The 26,387-nt window shown below is 31.3% G+C and overlaps 1 protein-coding gene across 1 annotated transcript in view; it reads left to right on the top strand.

The window, feature by feature from the left end:
* LOC130451718 (sodium channel protein para) overlaps positions 1 to 26,387 on the top strand; it is a 96,481-nt gene that overhangs the window by 15,259 nt on the left and 54,835 nt on the right. Inside the window, exons 3-5 of the mRNA XM_056790918.1 lie at positions 6,015 to 6,073; positions 7,838 to 8,014; positions 17,915 to 17,947. Of these exons, the coding sequence (XP_056646896.1) occupies positions 7,868 to 8,014; positions 17,915 to 17,947 (180 nt within the window). The 5' untranslated portion in view covers positions 6,015 to 6,073; positions 7,838 to 7,867. The remainder of the gene's footprint in view (positions 1 to 6,014; positions 6,074 to 7,837; positions 8,015 to 17,914; positions 17,948 to 26,387) is intronic.

The following is a 26,387-nucleotide window of genomic DNA, read 5'->3' as shown; positions in this document are numbered from 1 at the left end:
GGACATATTGCTTCCAACCTCAACACTCAACAAGCGAATTTCTTTTATGTCTAACCAGAACCAAATCTTAAGCTGCAGTGCCAGCCTTTGTCATAACAGCAGTCTGGCTATTAAATTGCATTGCTGCATTAAACTCAATGAGATTGCTTCCCCCCCACTCCAGAATATTTTTAAGATCGGTATTGACGTTGGTGATCTGTTGCTGTCTATGGATTTAGGTGTTAGCCGAGTTTATTGAGGCGTCTGAATTGAACGACGTCACCAGTATGCTATCGTCGACGAAGCTATCTATCGGGTTCGCACTTTTGTCGAATAGATCGTTGATGTACAGGAGAAAGAGAGTAGGTGACAAGATGCATCGCTGGGTTTTACCAGCGTTGACTTCAAACCTCTCTGAGATATGTCCTTCGATAGCAACTTGGATGGATCGTTCTTTGAGAGACTTTCTCCATGACCTTGGCAATGGCTGAGACTGAAGCAATCGGACGGTAGCAGGAAAGTATTATTAGTAGTTCTATATAAAAAGCAAAAGATTTTTTTTGTTCTTTGAGTCGTTGTTTCAAATCGGGTGTGTAAGTCGTATACAAGGTTTCTTCGATTGCAGATGCTGGTAAACAGCATTTATATTTTTATTAAGACCTCGCATATTGCAGAAATGTACTTTGAAGATATTTTGCTTATTAGACCCTCCACACCAGTCCCCGATTTTTACTCCGGAATATTTTTGTCTAGAATGTGCTATGTTATTTTTTTGTCTTTTTTCCACCCTGGAAATGGGATGCATCAGCACAACGACGAAAGTTGGAACCATTATGGCCAAATCATGTCGTCTAGATCCGATGCAGTGCTATCTAGCCGGGCAATACGAGTAGGCCACATCTACCGTATATTCGTGATATTCGTAAATGCCAAATATGATTTGCCATGTTCAGATCCGGTTATTTTGTTCTTTCTTATTTGTATTGAATAGGAAGACCAACAACATTAGACCATAAATTGGAAAAGATACTGACTCACCCATCATACGCGCCTGAATCGCACCTTTATATTTCCATTTATTGTCATTGCTATAACGTATTGTCTTAGTGGCACACTTCAAAAGATGTTCAGGGGCTCAGGGATGACATGTTGGTAATAAAGCATATTTTCGAAAAAAGACAAAAGTAATATCATATCGGCATTACCTTCGGTTTGTTGCTTTTTTTGTCTAAATGAATAAAATGGATGGGCTATTAGAAAATTACTTTTAGAATGATATTTTCACACATGATATTTTTTGTCATGTTTCCGCCGTTGTCGACCCATACGTCGACTATTATCATCGCTGTAAACTTCTTAACCTAACATGATAGAAGTTGCACTTGCTAAACTGAGTCGACAGACAAATTTTAAAATATTATCGAAATGTATTTTGACTAAACTTATCCGCTTATCTGTTCATTTTCTTTCCAATATCTATTTACTATCACATTATAGCGGATCTTAGCGTATTTGTTATATAAAATCAACATAAATATGTTATGAAGTTTAACCACGATGCATGATAATTATTCATTAACTGTTCATTCTATGAAGAGCTTTTATCGCATGATAATAAGTTTAGTTGAGATCCTCTATCTTTTGGTCCATAGACAGCGATCTCAAAATTAACACTATGGGAGAAATCAGGTAATCCTAAGTTACGACCTTATTCTATCTTTGTTTGAAGAAATACAAGTTTCAGTTTATTCATACCGAACACTTGTACCTATTATATGCTTAGTATCTATATTATTCATAATATATTAACATCAGAGCTACTTCTAGGAAATTCCATCGCAGGACTACTGATTTATACTCGAAAACCGTCGAACATTTGATATAATGAAACAGTTGTGAAAGCTCCGAGAATCTCCATATCGTCTTCAAAAATATAATAATTGCGGATTAGTATTGACCTTTGATGAATTGACAAAATAAAGTTTCTATTTCCATGAAATCTTAAAATGTTTTTTCATTTATTCACTTAATGAGAAAGAAAAATTATTGAAAGTTAAGAAATATGTGGTATCATTTCATATTATATACATTATTATATTATATACATTGCTCTCCATTTATTACAAATAAAAACATCCGAATGTCTATTTCTATAGGCTATACTTGGCACTACTCCTATACTTTCGGCGGTTTGCCATTGCCTTTCGATAGGAATCACGTTGACTTTCCATCTTTCGATGTTTTTGGGACCCAGTTTCTTAGTGGGGAGGCTTGGTCATGACACAAAACACCCTTCCACTATATGATAACGTTCACTATAGTAGTGTAGTATAAGCCGTGGGTGTATTGTCCTCATAATATTATGTTTTTTCTGTTAATAAGAATGAAAAGTGTATTGATTCATTAATATAAGCAATTACTGAGAAATAGGAAATAGATTAACCAAACTGAAATACCCAATCCTAATTGACGTCTTCCTGAGACAATTGAACGGAAAGTGGCCAAACGAGTAGCGCGAAATATTTCCGTACTTCGCCAGAAAACACTACAGAAAATTGCTAATTTGACTTTTCGTCTATTTGATTTGAAAACAGAGCCAAACGGTTTCATTTATTGCAGATTGATATTGCAAAGGAAAAGAAAATGCATTGTTATATATATATATATATATATATATATATATATATATATATATATATATATATATATATATATAGTATGTTATAGTTTTGCAAATAATTAAATTAGATATTGATAAATAGCATTATTGAGATAATTTCAAATTAATTAAATTTGAGCTTTATATATTGTTGACCAAAAAATAAGTATTTTTGAAGCACGAGAATTTCCTTTATTCCATTTTCTTCCAGCTCAGTCTTCAAGTTTCCTTTGGAAATTATTTATTGTTTTATATCAGTTCACTTTAATGAAACACACAGCAAATGATTAAGATAAACTACAAAGATTGTCTGTCGATACGAAAACAAGTAGGAAATACAGACTAAACTCTATTTATGGAGTAAATTCCAAAGCGTGTTCTGTTGTATTCTCCATCAATTGTTTTGCAATTCATTATTACTTACAATATAGAAGCAACTTTATTCATATCTTCTGTTATATGGAATAAAAAATTCTTTTAAATTTTCTTGAGAAAAATATGAGTATTTGCTCGCTCCAAATTTCTCAAGTATTCTCAAGAATAAACATGAAAACTGAACAGAGGCTCCTGGAAAGATTCTTATTTTAGTAAAACATTACAAAATTTCATGCGAATGTGTTAAGAAACTTGGAAAAGTATAAAAATAGATTCGGTATCCACAACCGTAAATGTTTGACACAAATATAGTTCATAAATAGTAGATACCATCGTATTTCATTAGTTTTATTTTCACTTACATACATCGGTCAGTCGTCTATCTTTCTCTTGATCTGTAATCGATAAAACAAATACTGTAGCGTCATGCGCTACTGACTCTCAAGATCTGAATTCCTGTGGGCAACGCTGTTGCCATTAGGTCGATATATAACCATATATAACATTATAAATGTTATTAGTTATAATCTGGAAACGAGTAAATAAACGGAAGGAAATTCAAAATTTTTGATTGTTATATTATGAATTGTAAAATTGCAGTGACTTTAAATCACAAATATGTAAAGTTGGATTGAAAGAAAATAGAAAGTTGTGCGTGTCTATATGCTCAATTAAAAATCGTTATTTATGTGGTACTCCATAATTTGGATAATACTACTATGAATTTTATTCAGGGAATTCTGTATTATAAAATATTTCACAAATATGAACCGGCACATAAATGCTTATTGTAATACAGCGTCCTTCACGACGAGCTGAATCGATATGCATATGGGAAAGTACTGGGACTAGTGATCTGAAAATTTTCTTGCTTGGGTTTTCCGAAATGTTCGTTTTGGCTAAAATAATTTCAGTTTTCTGAAACTTTCGGTTACACCGGAAAAGGACCCAAACTTCGTTATTTTAAGCGGAATGCTATGATTTTTATTAAATTTTTGGAATCTACGCGAAATTTCAATATAACTTTATTTAAGGTATCGCATGCCTAAAGTCCAACCCTTATAGGCAATCAAAAAATATGCGAAAAGTTAAAACTCATTTTCATATGGGGCTGTTTATGGCTGTTTTTAGCTAAATTTCATTAACCCCCTAGCAGATGCAGACCGAAATGTCAAATGGAAGTGGTAGTTAATTTTTATTTTAGATCGTTTGACTATTCTTTTAAAAGTAGCTTAAACCTAATCTTTTCTGCTAGTTCTTTTGGAGAAATCGAATGATAAGAAAAAAAATTAATACAAAGTAACTTATTCTATTCCCATCTTTTATTCTTTAAACAGTAAAACAGTCTCTGTTAATTTTCTCTTCGCATCTTTCAGGTCGCACAGCTTTGTTTTATAAAGAATTGATTTTAAATAACCCTGCTAGATGGTCGATTTAATTTAATTGAAAGCTGCCTACAAAATGTTGCCTTGAAAAATAAATGTGACAGGGCTTTGAAAATTTTAAAATTTTCTGTAGTGGCAGAAATATGTGGCGCGTTATAAAATTGGCACCCTAGATTCCTTTCACTTACACATATCCTTCCGACTGCGTTACATATTGCGTGAGAATATTTTAGAACCTTTTTAGAACTACTTTTATTTTATTGTTAGTGTCAATTTTATTGAAATTAAGATGTCCTAAAAGTTCAGATTTAGTTATCTTATTTGTATTTTTCCATTGTAGTCATTCACAAAATATTAAATAGGATTATTTGCCTTTGATGTGTAGGATATATAATAACGTACCTACAAAATATCTGCAAAACTTTTTACATCTCACACTGGAATCATTGGAAACGAAAACTCTACCAACACAACATAAACCATAGTTTAGGTTGTAAATGATCTCAAACTATCCATGAATCTTGGGGCGATCTATAGATCCATTCATCTCTCCTCTTTATGAACTTTTCAAGTAGAAAAGAGCATTTCTATTAGCCATACCAAACATATAAACGAAAAATGTTTTGTTTTTTAGAATCCTCAAGCTACTGTGAACGTTAATCACATACTAACCGCCGACTGCTGACAATACTACACCCCATACCAACAATTTGATCTGAAACTTAACTTCACGAAAACACTCAAATGCGCACCAGACATTGAGAAAGTTCTATAGTAACAATGTAAAAAAATGAAAATGGTTAAGACCATTATAAAATATTAAAATTTTTGGTATATACTTTCGAATACAGAGATAGATTATCATGTACTTCGTCTAAAAAGCATTTTAATTCCATAAAGTGACAATGTTTTTGATTTTTTAACTATAGATCTTTCTGACTCATACTTTATTAGAGCATCAAATTTGGAATATGTCAACATTATCCTCAACGTTTAAAACCGATAATCGAATAAATTGTTCAAACAGACAAATTCTTTTTTAATTATTTAAAATAAATTATTGAAACATCCTCAAAAAACGATTATAAAGAATCTTTCATTGTAATTGTCTATAGAGTTTTTGAATTTTATGATGATTGAATTATATAATTATTAAAATGAAACCGTGAAAGTCCGAGGGCGTTATTCTGAAATGAAAATGTAATGTAGCATAACATTTCTCACTGTTTTTATCAATTTATTAAGAACCATTGTGGAACCAAATTAAATATAATTGAACAGCAGATAAAGTTTTTGCTACCTATATTATGAGAAACCGTGCCATAAATATAAAACATTTTCCCATTGATCTAAGACAACCTAACCCATTTAGCTAATAGTAAATTAAATAAAAATAGGGTCAAATGTATAAGAAATCTCAATAAGAGAGGTCTCTAAAATGCTTATCAAAACGACTACATTAACATAAACAAAACAAGAAGTGATTATACATATGACATATATAATGATTCACAATAAATTTAATCAATTTGAATGATATTTGAAGATTATGTACTCAATACCGGTCTTCAAACCACTGCAAAATGTTCCTTATTTTCATTTCCTTTTTTTTTCAGAACACATGGTTGTCGTTGCCCCCCCTGGGAAACATTTGTATGGGCGCCCATGGTACAAGGTAGGTTTGATTCCATAGTTTTAACTACAAAGTATAATTATAGTTACAGTTGCCCGAAATGTCATTTGTTTGCAGAGTGTTCAAGCTGAAAACTATTTTTTAGTATACGATGTGTGATAAAAAATAAGGTGAATAATTTTTTTTAGTAATTACTTACACTGCGTTTATTTCAACTAGTATTATTCATAACCCCAAGCTGTGATAAATTTGTATCCTCTCCGACTTGTCAGTATACTATCATACGCGCTTTTCATACACGTTTAATCGTGTTTTGTTCCAATTTGGAAAAAAAGCCAAACTCTCATGAAATGTTGAAATATATCCATGGTGATCAACTTTTGAAACTTTTCAGTCGTATGAGCGGTTCGAGAACTTAGCAAAGAGGACCAATGAGTTTCTTCTTCATAGTGAAAACGCGCCGTTATTGGTTGACGAATTTCTGGTCGCTAAAAGTCTTCTCCTTTGTCCGCATCCTTCTGAAATGCTTATATTAATCAATTTAACGTTGGAATGCTCATAAAATTCTTTAATGGAATAGTATATGTAGATTTAGTTTTCATTGATTCGCGCGTTTCGATAACCAAGTTATCTCTTCAGAGACTGAAGGTAAACTGAAATCTATAAATAATGCAAAATTGTTAAAAAATGTATCCAACAATAAATTTTTGGATGTACTGAGATTGTAGAATGTAAGGGACAAAAGGCCTATTCCTCACAGGCCAATTTATACTTTATTAATTAAGGAATGATTGTGACATTTTTCGCCGAAGAGTTTTTTCCCATTGGAATTGTCTTTCGTGGAAGAAAGTTCATTGGTGGGAAAGTTTAATATAGATAGGGAGTTAGTAAGTTTTAGTTTACCTTCAGTTTCTGAAAACTATAAGCTGGTTATCTATGATTGGCTTCAATTCACATCAGTTTTTGAATATCTATTATAACTTGTACATTATTATTGTTACGGTTCATTTAAGAAGAAGCTTTTGTTCATTGACAAATTTAAATAATAGGGCTACTCATAAGCCATATTCAAAACTTCCTTAGAATAGGAATTACCTCCTTTAATGTCTTTTCATGATATTGATGAAAGTAGATATAGGATGGTGTAATTTTGTATGAGTAGAACAGTATAATTGTGAATAATATAAATAAACAATACCACAAACATGACAGTGAAAGATCTACATTTGAAAAGAAAGACAATAGAAATTGGGATAAATTTCGTGCTTTTATAGCGTAAAAATGATCGAAAAATATTTGAGAGATATTAGAAGTTTTGAATATGACCCTGGAAGTAATGCTGACGAACTCACATCGTACATTGATATATCTTATTTATCTATTGAATTCTCATTTTTTTCTCATACATTCTCCCTTGGCACTCCATCACCTCTTCTCTGTATCCATTGCAAAGAGTGCAAACTCGTTAAATACATTCTATTTATTCCTTCATTTCCCCGATACGTAAGATGTCTTATTACTAATATTAAATATTGACCATCCACCTAATTCGAGAAATATACGTGACTATTAATCGTTACCTACGTAATGTGTACCTCTATACCACTACAATGCCCAAACAGATATACGAGTAGAAGTTAACATCTTCAAAAACCCCAGACTGATATTAAAGAGTGTTTGATTCCATTTTTTTGCTATAATAATTCAATAGTTATGATATATTAAATATGAATATAGCCAACAAAAGAAAAAAACTGCAAGAAAGTTCATAAAATTGTTCTGAAACAACTCACTAAATTCTTTCAGGGTATCGTGGGGGCCTAGGCGTGAGGAGACATGTCCGTCGCCTCTGACTCATTCTCTGAGGAGGAGCGCAGCTTATTCCGTCCATTCACACGCGAGTCACTTGCGATTATTGAGGCTAGAATTGCAGAAGAATATGCCAAACAGAAAGAACTCGAAAAGAAAAGAGCTGAGGGAGAGGTACGTTCTAATAAATATGAAAAATAATCAATTCACATATTACATAGAAATTATCGCATAGATATTTTTTTGCACTTATACATCGCCAAATAAACGAATTGAAGACAATTGTTGTATAACGATGTAAACCATCTTGTACGTACGGTAGTTTCACATGTATTCTCATTTTCTGCCATTCATAATTAAACTTGTAAACTACAACATCATCGTTTTATTATATTCAAATTTAATTATTTTAATTACAATATTTTGTTCATTAATTGTCTAAATTCTGGCACAAATTCATGGATTTTTATGTTATTAATTAATTACACTTCATAAGTTCCCCTATCCCCAAATTAAGTATATATTTTGTCGTCTTCCAATTATCTATGCCTAAATTGATCAAGTCAAAAGAAAGGTACGAAAAGGCTAGAAATTACAGAGAAAAATTTGTTACTCATAAAAAATACATAATATCAAAACAACTGATGAATATACATTTTCTTGTTTAAAATACTATTGCTCTCGTTTGAAAAATGTACAATCTCTATTCAATATACAATTATTTGGATTCAAAATATATATTTAGAAAAAACGATGATGTTGATAGAACGCATTCACATACAAAACATCAGCGATTACTTTTTTATTTAAATATTTTGTATATTTATTCCAATTATATTATTGGCAAAAAAACATGTTATTTTTAATAACAGACTTCTTAAAATCAACACTCGTGAAGAAATTTTAAGAAGTTTCTTCTTTTTCAAAACCGTAAAAACCGTAATATTAAAAAAACCACTTACATCTGAAGAAAAGCGTGAAAATAAATATACCTTGGCTTTAGAAAATGCTTACATTACTAGCACTTAGGCCAGAAATAGTAGCGTCTTCTGGTAACGTCTGAAATGTTTCCTTATTGACTGTTGATGAAATTAAAAATGAATAAAGGTTAGAGTGAAATATTAATACTCAATAATATTTGAAACTACAACTTTATTTTCCATAAACTTCACCTGTTTTATGAAGCTCTGTCTCAAGAGAATCAAAATTAGAATTACTTCTTCCAATGATTAAACAATGTAAGTAAATCTGACTTCTAAAAGAGTATAATTATTATTTTTTAATAGCATTTGTAAACATAAGGTATTCATATGAATGATTACGCACATTCAGCACAAACTTTGACAAATTAGGCTGTTCAAATTGTCACATTGGAAAAAAATTTATAATAATTCTTCATTAGGAACAACCTAAACTAACTTAACCTTTTATGAACGGATGTCAATTTCAAAAAACAATTGAATAGCAACCAAAATCAACAAAATCGATATCTGTATCTATTGTCATTTTAAATGTTTTTTTTTGAACCAAATAAATTGAAAATTATCGCCTATCAAATCAACCTAAATATGTTTTCGTCCAAAGAGCGTAACTATTATCTTAACTTAAACTTTCCATAACCTCTTTACCCAGTTTTAAAGTTTGATAAGATTTTAGTAATTCTGGTTTGCACATATTAACACTATTGGATTAAGTATTCAATAGCATTAGTTCTTCGCACATCTAGTCAATATATTTTTTAATGAGCCTTTTGCACGATTGGTCGACGAAATACGTATATTGTTTTCAGATATAAAATCAATTATTCCAGCTTTCTTATTGCTATTTGGTATACGAGGTTTGCTATTACTAGTTTTGAGATAAACAGTTGAAAACAAATATTTATAATTGGATATGGTTTTCTTGTTTTTCAAAATATTCGCCATTTAGATCAATACAATTTGGCATGCATTTGAACTAATGTCGAAGAGTTTAGTCCATTCCGATTGAGGTACACCTAATACGTGAGATTTGGACGTATCAACCGTCCCTTACAGTCAATTATTGTTTAGTTTCAGGTTCATAGACATCTATGATTCGTTGCCTCTCACGATCTTATAGACGTCTTTTGATGCACCGAGATTTAATTTTTTCAGCATTACTTTGCACAAATTGACATGAGCTTTTTTTGAGCGATTGTCAAATTATGCGGTATCCAACACAAACAAATCTTTTCGAAATCCAGATGTTCGCGCAATATTGAATGTATGCAAGTGAATATAATGCCCAAATATGCCTCAATCTCTTGGTATGTCACATGACGACTTGCAATATCAGTTTATGTACAGCATCGATGTTTTCTGACACAACAGCCGTTTTTGGACGACCTTCACGTAACTCATTCCGTAGCGAAGTGCAACCATGATTGAATTCGCAAAATCAGCGAAACGCAGTGGCTCGTGATGCTGCTTCATCACCAAAGTCATCACACGAAAATTTTCGCGATTTAATTCCATTTTTTGACCAAGATGAATTATTCAAGTATCTGTAAACAACAAAAATAGCACTCCTATGACAAGTAGCAACCCTCGTACGTAGTTGCCGTGCGTTGTCCATAACGATTACTGACTGTGATAAAAAATCATGTAGAGGCTATTGTCTAAACTAATTTTCAAAAAAAGCTGTTGTCATGTGTTTATGATAAGCGCATGGTAAGGCGTTAGATACAAAATTATATTTGATTCTAGAATTTTGTAATATAATGCGTTTAGAGCATTGCCCCTGTTCAAATAGAATTTTTAGTATTGTTGACACAACTGTAGTTTATTATACCATAATTGTCAATTCTTGCTCCATCTAGAAAATATAGAGTCTATTAGAACGTGTACAATTTTTTTTATTTTAGACAAATTATCTTGCCGCCATTGCTCTATTTTTTACGATTCTAAATGCACTTTTGAAGTTTTGTAAGTTTGAAACTACAACTTCCGTATTTAATATCACGTCTTGACGTTGATATGAGTGAAATTTTTACTGCAGTTCTTTGGAAATGATCTCACACACACATTGTGATATGTATATAATAAATAAATTGGTAAATCATAAATCAATTTTATAATATAAAATTATAATACAATACTATATTTTTATCTGTTGTATCATTTGTTGCAAAGATTTATCTATATTCAACGATCGCCATAGATATCGATTAGTAGATACTGTTTTATTGAAATTTTTATTTACATGTCAGAATTTATGGCTTCCTTTTATATAGAAAAAATAATAATCAATAGTTAATAAGCATTGTCACGCAGTTTGGTGAAAAAAAGTTATTTTGAACTTTGACATTCCATTCCAAATAATGAATTTAATTTTTCAAACAAAACATCCTTCTCGTCCCAAATTAATCTGAAAAAGTGACATGAATCATTTACAACAGTCCCAAATATGACGAGCATGCTTTTGAATGTTTCCATTAGTTACATTTTCTACTAGTTGGAATTCCTTCTTCCTACTATTAATACCTTATGTTCGATATGAAAGCTAAATTCATTCAAATTTCAATATATTAAAAAGAAACAATAATCAATTTAGAGTAAAAATTCATGGAAAGGATATTTCTCTATGAAGTATTCTCTTTACCCTATTAACAAATTATTTGACAAGGATTTGGGAAAATAGTTTATACCAACATTATATCAAAACTACTTAGGAAAAATTGAAAATTATTAATGAACAATACAATACAAACCTCATGATATTTAAACTTCAATTCATGTTATCCTCTCATAAAATATGTTATTCTCCTCTTAATTGGATACATTTATTACAGCGAACCTGCAACGTCTCTAGACCTTTAAAAAAAATAAAACGAAAAAAATAATGTCATTATAAATATTCAAAATTGATAACTGCTTTGAAATTTGACTTTTTGATTGATGTCGAGAACTCTAATTGCTAATTTTGCTAATTACAGGAAGAAAGGAAAAATATGCTGAATAATTTTGATTCTCAATATCTTATTAGCGGTATAATTAGGGGTGGAAGTATAAATTAAAGGAAAATATTCCACTTGCTTCACAGGTTGAACCGCGTTAGAAATTTGAAACTTTACAACGTTTTGGCTTCAACTTTGACGCCATTATCAAGAGAGGGGCTTAGGGTTAGGCTCAGAGCCAGTAGTGTTAGTGTCCACAGTGTTCTCGATGTTACGCACATTTTTATTTTATTTTGTTTGATTCGTTGCTTGGAAAAGGTAGATTGAGACCACGGAATCGGATCACTTCTTAGATCAATGAACGAATGACTACCTTAAATCCCCTCTCTCGATTCAAAGTGAACCTTCCAATTGAGACATGAACTTATTGGAATCGAAAATTATTCATTTTAAAAATAAAATGTATATTGATTCTCAATGTCCTGTACAAACTTTATTATACTTTTTAAATTAGGCTTATTATAAATTATTTTGAACATTACATTAAGGAAACATTTCAAACTTTCCAAAGTACCATCGTCTAAACCAAATTCGTCTTTATGTGTTTGCTTGGAATATCGCAAAACTGCATGTCTATGTACCTGGCAATCTACTCTTCATAAAATCATCAATGTTATCACACAGAACATAGTTTTACATATACATAAATGTGCATATTTCACCAACAATCTAGCTAACTACGAAGAAGAAAAGAACCAGTGCTTCGGTCACATACAGAATTAAGTTATTCATGATTATTATGGTATAACCAATAGTAATTAGATACTAAGGTATTTCTAGAAGGTACTAGAGTTTCTTATAAAGGCATTGCTTGAAATTCGCTCCCATAATTATCTTATACATGGAATTAAAACTAGATTCAATCCGAATAATGAAAAAATGTTGTATAATTAATATTCTCAATTTATCTGACAAGTATCTAGATAATTCATAGTCTACAAAAAAGACAAACCCGAAAGTTATTATTGATTTTAGATTTGGTTTCAGACAATCAGTATCCATTTTTTAGCGATAAGATTGTAATGAATATCAAACTATATGTGTGAGGAAGTAGTAACTAATTGAAAAACCCGAATATCAGTATGATAATAGGGAATAAGAAAAGTTGTATGCAGTGACTTACGATGATTAATCAACGAATGCCATAGTAGAAGTTGTTGAGAATCAAATTTTAAATGTACACAAAGATACGCTATTATATACAACGTTGGAAATTGAGGTTCGGGTTTCTATTCTAAAACAGGATCCTCTGTTTTGATTTTGCTTGTCTTTAAAATACAGTTAAAATATCACAGATATAAGCTGGTAAAAAAAATGTCCATTTCTCAACTCTCGGCTATTACTGTAAAATCCTACAAATAAATTCTGACTTTTCTTTTTTCGCTGGCAGCTAATCATCATTATGGATGTGTGCAACTAAAGTCAATCTGTAGAAACTAAACTTTTTCTATTCTCTCTACTTGTTTTTCTTCTTTTTTCTAACCTCTGGAAAATAATTCAGTTTAACATTGGGTTTATTTCAAAAGATGCCAAAAATTCCTTTCTGTTGAATTGGAGTACTATTTGTTTAAAAAAATAGATTTCAGAACGTTATCGAACTTAAATTCGGAGTCATTAGAATCGGACACTTCAGAATAGTCGGAATAATTTTGTATTATAAATAGAGTAAAAAATTAAAATTCTTAATTATGTCTTATGTGCTGGCTTTTGTAATTAACAAATAAAAAATCCTTAAATATTGTTGGCAACGTTGGAAAACTTTTGTGTGAACGAGTAGAAATGAACTACGAAGAATCCTGCCTTTTTCTATAACAATATTATTCTAAGAATAATATGTGACAATTTTTCGATATTACTTGATGCACACATCATTATTAGCTGTGTTATAGCTCACCTATCATATTTTGAAACACCGCCCAATTTAAAAGTTCGACTTTATCTTCGAGAAGATTTTGGATTCGGTTTTTCACAGAAAATACCTCGTGTAAAAGTTTCCATAATATGGTTTTACCTACTTGTGATGAATCATCGTAAATTGATCTTTGTCTATAATGGTATATCTTTATTTGTATGTAAAAAGAGTAAACTTTCCTTCGGGTGATGGTCATGTCAAAGTTATCGATTGATAGTGACTTCCTTCCTAACAATTCTTCCCTTCCCATTTTCATAAAAACTACTCAAATATAGAAAAGCATTACTAGTGAGTGATCGCTTATTACGAATTCTCCTTTATTGCAAAGCAATATTCCTTTGCTTCATAGCTTTGAATATCAACTTATGTATAATGAAAAGAATACATCCATCTGCTTTTATTTTACCTCAAAATATTAATTAATTTCGAATTGTACCTATTTTCTCTAAGAACTAAGCAAATTTCATTTAATATGGTCTTTTATATTATATTAATTGCCGTAAACAAGTTATTTACATATTTTATTATATAGTTGTATAAGGTGGAGCTGACTTGATTCGTGTTAATTTAACTCATGCTTTGAAACAAATATAGAAATGTCCTCACGATTTATTATTGCACTCGTGCAAATTTGAACCTTTATTGGTTTATGATTGGAAGTGGTGAGAGACTGAGAAGTAGTATTACATATTCTCATATATGCATGTTCCCATTATGAAAGTTCGTAATAAGTATCATTGAATATCCTTCTCACATGTTGGTGAAAAATGTAACGCCTATGGCTTATGGTTATTTTGCACATGTTCCCTCGATTTCGCGCTGCCAGTGACAAGAGGACCGACCATAACAATGACACCAAGTTTGAACTGCATAGCAAAATAAAGTATCTTTACAAAAAAGTTATACACACAATACACGCAAGGGCAATCTGTTTCATGTAAGAATATTTATTAAATTAAATAATACTGCACATTTCTTATAAAATACCTCGTACTGTATTGTTCTTTTGTTGCAAATTCTTGTAAAATTTCTTTCTCCAATTACAGTTTGATAATATTTGCCAAACAGTTACAGATTATATGTTTCTATTTTAGAAGTCTTAGAGATGTATTATCTATGTAATCAAAACCATCATTTATTGCATGCTTTTGGTTTCAAGTTCGTTTCATTTATCGCTTAGCTGTTTTAAACAATGCCTACTTTGTAAGCAGTTAATTTTCAGGGTTTAATAAAAATTCTAGTGCCTTCTATACATATTAATTTTGTCACAATAAGACATTTTATAAAACAAATATATACTACCTAATAATAAGTGTAGATTTAATAAAGCTTTTCTTCATTTCATTTGGTTACAATAGTTGTAGCTATCTTTCATTCAAAGTATATTTTAATATTCTCCTGTGAACAATAGAATGGATGTTTATTGCGGAACAGGAATACTTAAAATAGAAACAATAGCTTTCTGTTCAAATGATATTTCATCTGAAATACGTATAATTGTGAAACATTGAAATAAATTTTTGGTGACTAATATGTAAAATGTAAAAAAAATACAGAAACAAGTCGACTAAACAAAAAAAATCGGGGATATTACTAAATAAGACAACTCAAATATTCCCATATTTGACGATTGTATGATTAATGAATAATTTGTTGAATATACTTACTGACATTAAAAATGTAACTCTCTGAAGATAGCCTCACATCAAGGATGAAATGATGGCATTTACATACAATTGTATTTACATTTACACAGAAGAAAAATTAATAATACATTTAGAGATCCTGTAGCTAAATCCTACACACGTTTGATGGGATTTAAATCTAGTGATCGGGGTGGCCACGCCTCAACATTGCGGCAAGGCAGTTCAATTGTATGGTGTTCGACTCCTATAACCAATAGCCCTCTCTCTAAACGAATATTCAACAGTCTCTTGACATGCCTTTCTATGGCAGATAAGCGCACCTAAACATAATTGCGATTATTTGATGACGACAGTGATCTACAATCGAAGCAAGCACTAATAGTGGACTGTATGGAAATACACCAACAGCTCTAATACTGCGATAAAGTATATACATAGTAACTGGTATACTTTACTCTCCAAACCATTGTTATTTTAGCCTGATTTGAATACTTTATAATTATTCCAAATATTAAGTATTTTTTCTGATTAGATCTATTTGGAGCGAATGTCAGTAAGATGTGACATTTTCAAGTGAATTGATAGGCGAGATAATAGTGTATGACCTTGGAATGTGTAACTGAAGCAGGAAGTATTGCTGGAATGAAGGAACAAATTATTGATGAACGTTGATAAATTCCGAAAGAGTTGATTCATAAATAATTAACTCGAGTAAGTTCTCCAAGTAATTACAGTAACAATGAAGCTAACGTGACATATCAAAAGGTATAATTTTAAGTTTTAAATTTCAAGACGTTGTATATAAATGGGCAACTTTTTTTATTAATATTTTTTAGTGATATATGAATTAAGCCCCTTTATTATCACAAGTTATTTCAGAATACCGATTTCGATCATGATTCCGATTTCAGGAAGATTATTGTTTTTCAAAAATTTTAGTGTTTGAATGACAATTTCAAATTCAAATATTTTTCTTTATTCTATCAAAAGATAGTTCGTAAAGAAATTTAGACTATTGATTATTCAAAAATTCTAGATATATTCTTTAACCACTGAATCTAAATGTTGCTTCATATGAGAAAAGTATTTGTGGTGTCATAAACATCTGCCAATTCTCCTTCGATAAACGTACAAAACTCGAATGTTCGTTCAACATCTCCTTGTCTTAGAGTCTAAGAGTTAAGGTTTGTATGGCTTAAATTTATTCGTCTTCAAAGGTCATCCAACTGTCACGTCCCTACATACATCCTAATTCTCTCCAACAATGAAGACAATTGCAATTTTAACGTCGATATTTAATTTTAACGGCATGATTAACTATAGCCAACACACACTTACTTAATGTCCAAGATTATTAACATATATTCCAGTGTTCTATACAAAAACGAATTGGAGAGTAATAAGTAACAAAAATGAAAAATTTAGACGTATGGAGTTGTTTTGAGTTATATTCAAGAAATGAATATTAAAGGTACTTTACTCAAACAGAAGTCTTTATTTACTATATAAATCGCGTCTGATAGTTTTATTTTGTGTTTTAGACCATGCTGAAAGTGTAATTGAATATGCTTTCTGTCCTACAATTGATAATAAAACAGTTGTATATTTATATACACTCTCATTGCGTTGTCGATATGGATAACTCAATAGTCAAGCTTTGCAAAACCCCGTACATCCTGTATCAAAAGAAAGTTACTGACGTACAATGTATACAAATTTGATAAAATAATCGAACCCTGCGTGGTGCTTCTGAACTCTTAAATTTGATGTCAAAATCTTTGGTTTAAGGTTAAAATTATAGCTGAAAACACCAATAGTTTCCAATTCGTGTGCTCGGTCAATTACGCTATGTCAAATACTTTTCTGATATCGAGCGTATTCGGGTGTATTCTGCTAAATTCTACTCGGTTATGGGTAATCAGCTATGACAAGGCGCCCCTTGTTCAGCTCTGAATACATTCCATCTATCAGGAATAAGACCTGACCACCGGTGTCATATTAGTTGATTTATAAACTGAATAAAAATACTCAAATACTTACTTATCCGACACTTATTACCACAAAATATATTGGAATGTTAAGGAAGCTCCAAAGTTCACGCTCTTAAATGAAGATTTGTTGAGTTTGATTGTATTGATATGAAAAAGTAATAAGCTATTTGATGACATTGTATTTAGGTTCTTATCTACACATTGTTTCTATCAAAATCTACGTGAAGGTAAGTAAAGTCGATTAGAATTATTTTGAACCATCATTATCAGAATATATTTGTTCTACCTTTTATAAATAAGTTATTTCCAATCGATCAACTGTATATTACAAAACTTTCATGGAATTTGAAGGTTAGTAATAAAATTATTTATCGAGTTTCTAAATATAATTATTGTATCTTCCATCATTTTTTTCACACACACCTAGTCGACCACTATAGCTAAAATGTTTTATTGTGACAAAATTTGTTCAAATTTTGTGACAAAGAGTAGCTAACTTGCAGCAAGATGTGTGCTTTCCAATGTTAAAATATGTAAACTTTATTGCAGCCGGGTTTTGGACGCAGGAAAAAGAAAAAAGAAGTAAGATTTCTCCAATAAAACTGCTCAATCAAGAGTTGCTTTTTAGATCACATATAATGCCCCTGACGATTTTCAAAAGAAAAGCTTCAAATGTGAAAAACGTATACAAAAACGTCACAACACGTGTGACAATGACAAAAATACAAATTTTCTTGCATTTACTATTTCACCTTTCTCTATTTCTATATCGTCAGTAGCATCTTTAAAAGTTTATACGCTTTTCCTTTGTTCTTGCTTGACTAGAAGTGCATTTTGATTGATCTCAAAGCATTGCTTAATACTCAAATAACAAAAACACTACTTACTTTATACACAAGTAGACTGCAATGCTCGAAAAATAGTTTATCAACACTTTTTTAGGAAACTGAACATAATGTACCACCGACACTAAATTTTGAAATTTTCTGTTGTGATACATTTCCTACCAAAAGAAACAATAGAGATGTGTCAGTTATGTCGAATCCATAACATATTGATGATTTAAGTAACCTTAATTCATTCTCATGTTTGCTTTATTAGCAAAATACCAATTATTACCAAAAATTAGGTATAAAATGCTGCCTAACCTAACGAAATATTATTTATCGAGATCATGAATATTTGAGAATTTCCTAGAAAATCTGTACAACTTTGCTGGCTGAAAAGGCCTATATTGAAAATAGAACGATCAGTTCATCACACTCATGATCATCTTCAATTTGAATAGAGATGTTACTCACTTAGATATGATAGTGTTTATGTGATTTTCGCAGATAGTCTTAATATTGCTTACATATTATATGTTCACATTTTTCCTTTTAAAATTGATTACAATAAGTTCTTCAGAGGGGTAATTCAATATTCGTCGAGGCATTAGCCAGGAAAGTAGTTGTTTTCCCCTTTGAAGAACGGCGGAATATATATTCTTCTAAATGTTCTTAATTTTAGATCGATCTGTAACCTAATAAAAGAAAAATAAAAATTGAAGTTTTGACTTATTTCAGTCTTTTTCAAAATATAATATTGATACTGACAATTTGTATATTTATATTAATCACCTACATCATGAATATCAAAATAAAAATAAAATAGAAATTTGTTGAATTTTTCTTAGAGCTATAAATTTTACTTAAATTATTCAGGTTTTTTATCATTTACAGCTTTTTCGTTTTTATTATTGAAAAAAAACTAATTTTGAAACAGAAGAGACCTAAAATCAAGAACATCTAGAAGAATAAACATATATAAAATGTTTAAGAAATTGAAGAAATTTATACTTATATCTATATAAGGATTTCTTGGTTGTCTAGGATTTTTTCTTCTTAAAACGCCGCGCCGGTTACAAGGAAAACACTTTATTCAAGGAATTTAAACAATGGAAACACTCTACTTATGTACAATGTAAATAACAGAACTAAGGTTGATAGTAAAAGTATTCGTTTATGTGGTTTATATGTTAAATGAGCGGGAGATCATCTCAATTACGCGGGAAGTCTTGATTGCGTAACGTCTTACTCCAGATTGACTCTACTGCTATTGTCGGCTATTAGACTGCTGAATAGAACTTTTGTTTCGTGTGTGGCTGTAGGATGGAGTAAAGCAATAATCTCAATCTTATATTCGGCCATCCTGCTCATAATCCGCCTCGGATTCGTCGCTTTCATTGTTGACCCATGGTTTTATGTATTCAGCGCATATTGTCGTTCGGTTGGGTTCCTCGTGATCTCCGATTTCAACAACATCATATCTATCATTTTCCTTAACCTTAACAATTTCGTAAGGACCTGAAAATTTACTTTTCAATTTTAGATCAAATGTAAACTGGGTTCTGGCAATCAAATCATTCTTCCTACGAATTTTCGTCTTCTTTCTCTTTAAATTGTAACCTTTTTTATTTTCATTCTGCACTTTTAATATTTGTTCTTTACTTCTTTTGCGTATTTCGTCTCTTTCTTCATCAAATTTCTTATTATCATGTCTTCTACGATTTCTTTGATTTTAACGTCTTCTTTATTTTTATATTTAACACCCGCTAGTCCTTCAAAGGATGTGGTACCTTCGCTGATAGGTCCAATTTAAGGCAGTCTGTACTTTTTCGACGTATTTGTACCACTTTCCTAGATCTTCCAAACTGAGTTTTGTCAAGACGGATATAAGGGTCCCATTACCTCGTGGGACTCCGCAAGTTGTTAACACATGTTCAATATTTTCTTCTCGGCAATATGATTCGAATTCTTCAGAGCGGAATGCGGATCATCTGTCAGATATTATCCTTGAAGGTCTCCAAATATGTAATGTTGTTTTTCAAGACAACATATCATTTCTTTCGTCGTGGTTGATTTTGTTGGGTTAATCCACACAAATTTGGAAAAGTCATCAACTACCACAAATATATGCTGATAATTTTTGTTTGTCGACTTCATTGGTCAATCATTCATTTCTTTCCTTTCTTTTTATTCCCTAATATGAAAGGTATACAGTTATTTTTAATCGCTTCTATTTTTTCTTTTAGTCTTGGTGTGTAAAATTCCTTATTTACTACTTTTTCTTTTCTTTGAAAAATGTCCTATCTCGTGGGCTTTTGTTATTATTTCAGTCTGCATGTTCTTTGGAACGACAAGTAATTTTAATCCATTCTCATATTTATACAATATATCATGCTCTAAATAAAAATCTTCATACTCTTTTGTAGTCAAAGTAATACCGCACTCCGTAGCAATTGTCAGTACTATTGTTAAGAGCATCCACGTGAGTTATCTGTGTCCTATTCTATGCTCAATTACATATTGGAATTCTTTTAGCATAGTACAACTCGTTTTTTCCATGGTTTTTGTGAATGCTGTAACTATTTTAAATTTCGGTCCCAGCCAGTAGACTCTGAATTTCTTCACACTTTTAATAACGGCAAGTACTTACAGTTCATAGTTTGTATACTTCATTTCTGCAGGGGTCGTCCTTCTACTCGTGTAGAATATCGGGTGCAGCTTCGATCGTCACTAGATCGCTGCAAAAGGCATGCTCCATAAGCATGTATACTTGCATCGGTGTGTAGTTCGGTATAAGCTCCTTGTTGATAAATATGCAACATCGGTTCACAAATAAGTTTCGCCTTTAAAGTTTTGAATGCTTCTCTTTGTGGTGATTCAAACTTAAATTCATCGCCTTTGCGGAGTAAGCCATTTAGAGGCTTTTTGATATGGGCATATCCTGCAATAAACTTTCTGAAATATTCTGTTAGGCCTAAATATGATTGAAATTGTTTCTGGTTCTTCAGCTCTGGAAATTTCACTAGAATTTTAGCTTCCTTTGGTTGGATTGTTCCGTTACTTACTATGAATCCCAGAAATTTTGTTTTTCAACAGTTGGCACTTTTTCTTTTTTATTTCTAATCCATATTCCTCAGCTATCTTTAATACAAGTTTTAGTCTTTCTATCCCCTCCTCTTCGTTCGCACTCAAGATGATAACATCGTCCATATAGTATATGACATACTTTCTAGCAGTCAACTCCCTAAAGATATGAGTGATAAATCGCTTGAAAACCGACTACTACACATTCCAAATGAACATTTCGTAAACTCTTACTGACCATTCGGCGTTACAAAAGAAGTATATTTTGTGCTGCTAGCTTCTACAGGCACATGAAAAAATCCATTTTCCAAATCAAGGGTGCTGAATATCGCTGATCGCTGTAAGCTGTCTAGGACATCTTCGACAAGGGAAAGTGGGAATCTATCGCGTATTATATTTTTGTTTAATTTGCGATAATCGCAACAAATTCTGGTTGGGCCACCTTTTTTTCCCACTAGTATAATAGGACTAGCAAAATTCGAACAACTTGGTTTGATTATTCCATCTTTCAACAATTCATCCATCTGTCTATCTACTTCTTCTTTTTCGGGTGCTGATAGTCTTCTAGGTCGCCGATAAAACGGTTTTTCGCTTTTCGGTATAACCTTCATCTCAATATTCGTTGTCTTTGTTTTGAGGGGTTTGTGGTGGTCTATTAATTTCTACACGTCCTCCCTATGTCTTGTGTTTTTCATGTGTACATCTTCTCCGCACATTTTTCTCATCTACCATAATGTGCATTATTGAGTATTCTTCCGTCTTATGTATATTACTAAACCATCGTATGATGTTAACAATCGCTTGCTTCAAAATTTTGTTTCTAATTATGGCCCGATGGGATGTAGCTACTTCGGAAATTACATGGAATTTCAGATCAAATGTTTCATCATTGATCTCAGCCTGAATACTAAATGATCCAAGTGTTTTCACTCTGGTATTTTCGCCTAATACTTTCAACATTATATTGTAAGACATCAATACTAAATTTCTAAAATGTGCATTATGAACATCTTCTCTGATCGTACAAACATCGCTCCCAGTATCAAAAACAACTGAAATCCTTACTCCTCCTATGTTCAGATTAACGGCATTTTTTGGTTGAGTTTCTATTACATTCAAGTTATAATTTCCAGCAGTAGATTTTACAACGTTCTTATTCGGACATTTATTTAACACGTGGCCATATTTATTACAGCTGAAACACTGTGTACCCTTCGAAGTTTGGATTTATGTCCTCGAGCTCCACAGTTGAAGCAGGTCTTGGGTATCTCTCTCTTGATGTTTCTTTTCGATAGATTCTTCATCTTTTCTAAATGACTCTTTCCTTATTTTAAAAGTTCGTTCATGAGCATTTCTCTTCTTTATCCGATCATAAAGTTTCAGTTTTTCGTTGAATTCGTGGAAGTCTGTTCCGCTGTATATTATTACTTTACTCGAAGAATCGTCTTATATCTATAAATACTATCGATGATGTACTGAATAACAACTTCTTGTTGCATGTAAGCTCGACTAGCAATTTCTCGCATCTTTATCATGTATTCTTGCACCGTCTCATCCTGTATCTTACGCTTTAATGAGAGCATTACGAGTTCTCCTTGGTTCGCAGTCTTTAGAAAAACAAATACAATTGTACCTACAGAACCTAACGTTGTCATGATTAAAATAATAAGATTTATTCTACCTCAAATATATAAAAAATTTGAAAAGTTTAGAACGTAAAATAGAAGTTCAGTCAACAGTTCTGCGTTATTGTAAAATCAGGCATGTGTCTAATCAAATGTGTGAACTAATATTTCTACTATTAAACTTATGTATATATAGAGTTTTCTTTTTTTTAACGATACAATTGAAACTTCATCTTGTACCTTTCTGCTCAGAAGACAAATATTATGTTGTTTAAAAATATCTCGTTTTTAAAGCAAAAAAAAACAAATTATGCTCTAAATTGTCAATGTCAGTCAATACCATATAAACTTATTATTCACATTCCCTGATTTTAGCTACTGAAAATATTTTGTAATTCATGAAAACTAATTAAATTTCGACAATTATAGTTTGTACAAATGTATTCATCTCGTATATCTGTTCTTTTTTCACATAAGTATTATTGTTTTAAGTTTTAAAACGTACCCACTCATTACTAGCCAAGTCAATATTTCGTGGACTTCAAACAATAAAAGAAAAAATACTTCTCACCACAGGCTTCCTTCAGGTTTAAACTGGCAAGCTTACGTGTTTCCGGCTCCAGCAACCTCGGGTAAATCAGCTTGGAATATGAACAGTGTAGTCTTCTTTTAAATTAGCAGGTTACCCCTCTCGTTTCTCGTAACACATTCATAACGCCACTCAATGGTTGAGTGAATATCCTAATGGCACCATATCTTACATTATTTTATAATGTTCTGCGATTGAGTACAGCTCTAATAATCAATTTAACCACAGAAAGTCTATTGAAAGTTTGAGGTGTGCAGCCCTCTGTTTATTTTGACACGTCTAAGTCGTTCTAGTGTTTTCCACGTCGTTCTACAGTTCACCTCATTTTTGTGCCTTTTTAACGTCGTTTGATTCCAATTCGTCCTGATTGATCACATTTGATTCATATTTATCCTGGTTGAGCCCCCAAAAAATGTAGGAATTTCTTGGTTGTCTAGGGTTTTTTCTTCTTTAAACCCCGGTTACAAGGAAAACAATTTATTGTTTATTGGAATTTAAATAATGGAAACACTTCACTTATGTATAATGTAAATAACAGAACTAAAGTTGATAGTAAAAATATTCGTAAATGTGGTTTATACGTTAAATGAGCGGGAGGTCGTCTTTATTACGCGGGAAGTCGTCTTGATTGCGTAACCTGATATATATATATATATTGAAATTAAAATTGGAATTGAAATGAAAATATATTGAAAATTCTATTGACACTTCCTCATACTACATTAATATGACATAGCTTTGAATGTTGCCACAGCATTATTATCTTTTCTCCTTTTCATCAGTATTCTAGGAATGTTTTCTCTCCATACGTGTTAAATGCTTTTACCAAATATTTATATAAAGCACGTTTCTTTCAGCTGTATTTTATTTTTGCCGATCTGCCTGAGTATAAATGATCTTTTGATCTTATTCCACTTATGTAAATCTACTGCATATGTTCTAGTGTCTTTTTTTGTGGCTTTTTAACATATTATTCTCGCCTGAAATTTTTCTAATTCAATATAATTCACTTAATGGAATAATCATTTTCAATAATTAAATTATGAACTACTGAAAAATGTATGTAATACCATTGAATTTTAAGGTTTTACCTGTAACGGTAACTTGCATTCAATCCTACTATGTAATATCACAATTTTGTTAATCTGATATTAAAAACATAATACTCTAACCTTAATTCATGGAAGATATCTTCATTCTACTTTGTTTCGAGCAAGAAAAGTTTTCCGTTTACAAATTGTTCTACATGCTGTATAAAACAAGTTATGGATTTAACTCACATTGCTTACCTGGAGTTAAAAATAGTTTGTCTTTATATCGATTTTTACAGTTATCACCTTCCAATAAACATCAGAGCATCAATTCAATGTTGGAGAGTTAAAAGGGAAAAACCTTATTGGTTCTATTTTATGATAAATTTACTTTGATTTCTGAAACATATATGATGAATATTTCGCTGATTTATTATTATTCAAAGCTATATTAAATTTTGACTTGGAAACATTATAAATTTCCACATATGCATAAATCCAAAACCTTCCGGTAGACATCGTTTCACAAAATCTAATTCTGTCGAAATCGTCATCAAAAAGTTATTTTATATGGGTGACATTTATTTAACGGAACCAATATCACCAAACGGGCAATGTCCAATTCCAGGAAATATTTATGATTCAAATTACTATTTGCATATCATTTATTTAACATTTTGCGAGTCCACAATATTCTCCATGAGTACAGTTTTCCACAAATAATACAAGTATTAATATAACTTCACTTGGCAAAGTTGTTTTATTTAAATGGTAGTTAGGCGTTAAGTTGAAAACCATCCTACAAACTGGTATCCCTAAAACAAGTTGCGTGGCTGAGCATATTTTTGAATTTTTCTATAAGAGCGAGATTACTGAGTGTAGTACGTTTACAAATTGACAACTTGCTTGATGACATCTTATAGATATCGCTTGTTGAAAAAAGAAATGAGTAATTAAGGATAGATAGAAATTACATATATTTATACATAGTTTGAATGATATCTATAAATAACTATAAATTACGTGCAACTAAGTACAAAAATAATTTGCTAAGTATGAAGAGTATACAATAAAAATCACACTTGAGACACTTCAAAATACTTTTACAATTCTACATTTGCATGATAAAACCATTTTAAACGAATATAACAGTAGCGAATATTATTTTTATGATTTATTTGGAATTACACAATACGTAGAAAATTGTAGAATCATCTTAAACATTTTTTAATGCTTATACTACGAGACATTGCATAACTCTCAAGCGCATCATAAAGTAAAATGCAGTAGTATATCTTCTTGAAAGTTAACTTATTGTTAAGAGAATCAATAATATCTCTTACATTTACTTGAATTAGTTAACAGTAACAATGACTTCTTTTTTTTTATTTTGGAGGTAAGAGATTCCTGTAGATAAATCGAGTCTCAGGTAGACACATGGGCGCCTTCAAGAATTTCTCATGTCTTGTCAATTATGTTCGAAGTATGTCTTTCCTATTTTACGTCCTCGATAACTCATTCTTAAGCACTATATGAAGCTCTGGGAATTTAGGAATACTGTTATTGTACTGTTGTGAAAACTCGCAATCATTATTCGTAATTCGTTGTTTATATACAGGGAGACGTCTGTAGTAAGGATGACCACAGACAATATCTCAGATACTGTATTTTTTCAACTTTGGCAAAAGTACTACTCATTAAACTGAAAAATGTTTTGATATTAGTTTTCCTCTCCTTGTTCCAGAATTTTTTCTGTGTCATCTATTTTTAAATGGAAAGAAATGTACTTTCATTGAAATAAACTTTATCTACCATATAATTCTACTGATTCTCCAAAATTTGGGTTCTCAGAGAAATGAAAGGATA

The sequence above is a fragment of the Diorhabda sublineata genome, chromosome X (assembly GCF_026230105.1).
Source record: "Diorhabda sublineata isolate icDioSubl1.1 chromosome X, icDioSubl1.1, whole genome shotgun sequence".
NCBI classification, from domain to species: Eukaryota; Metazoa; Arthropoda; class Insecta; order Coleoptera; family Chrysomelidae; genus Diorhabda; species Diorhabda sublineata.
The sequence above is the reverse complement of the archived record's forward strand: the minus strand, read 5'-3'. Positions and strand labels throughout refer to the sequence as shown.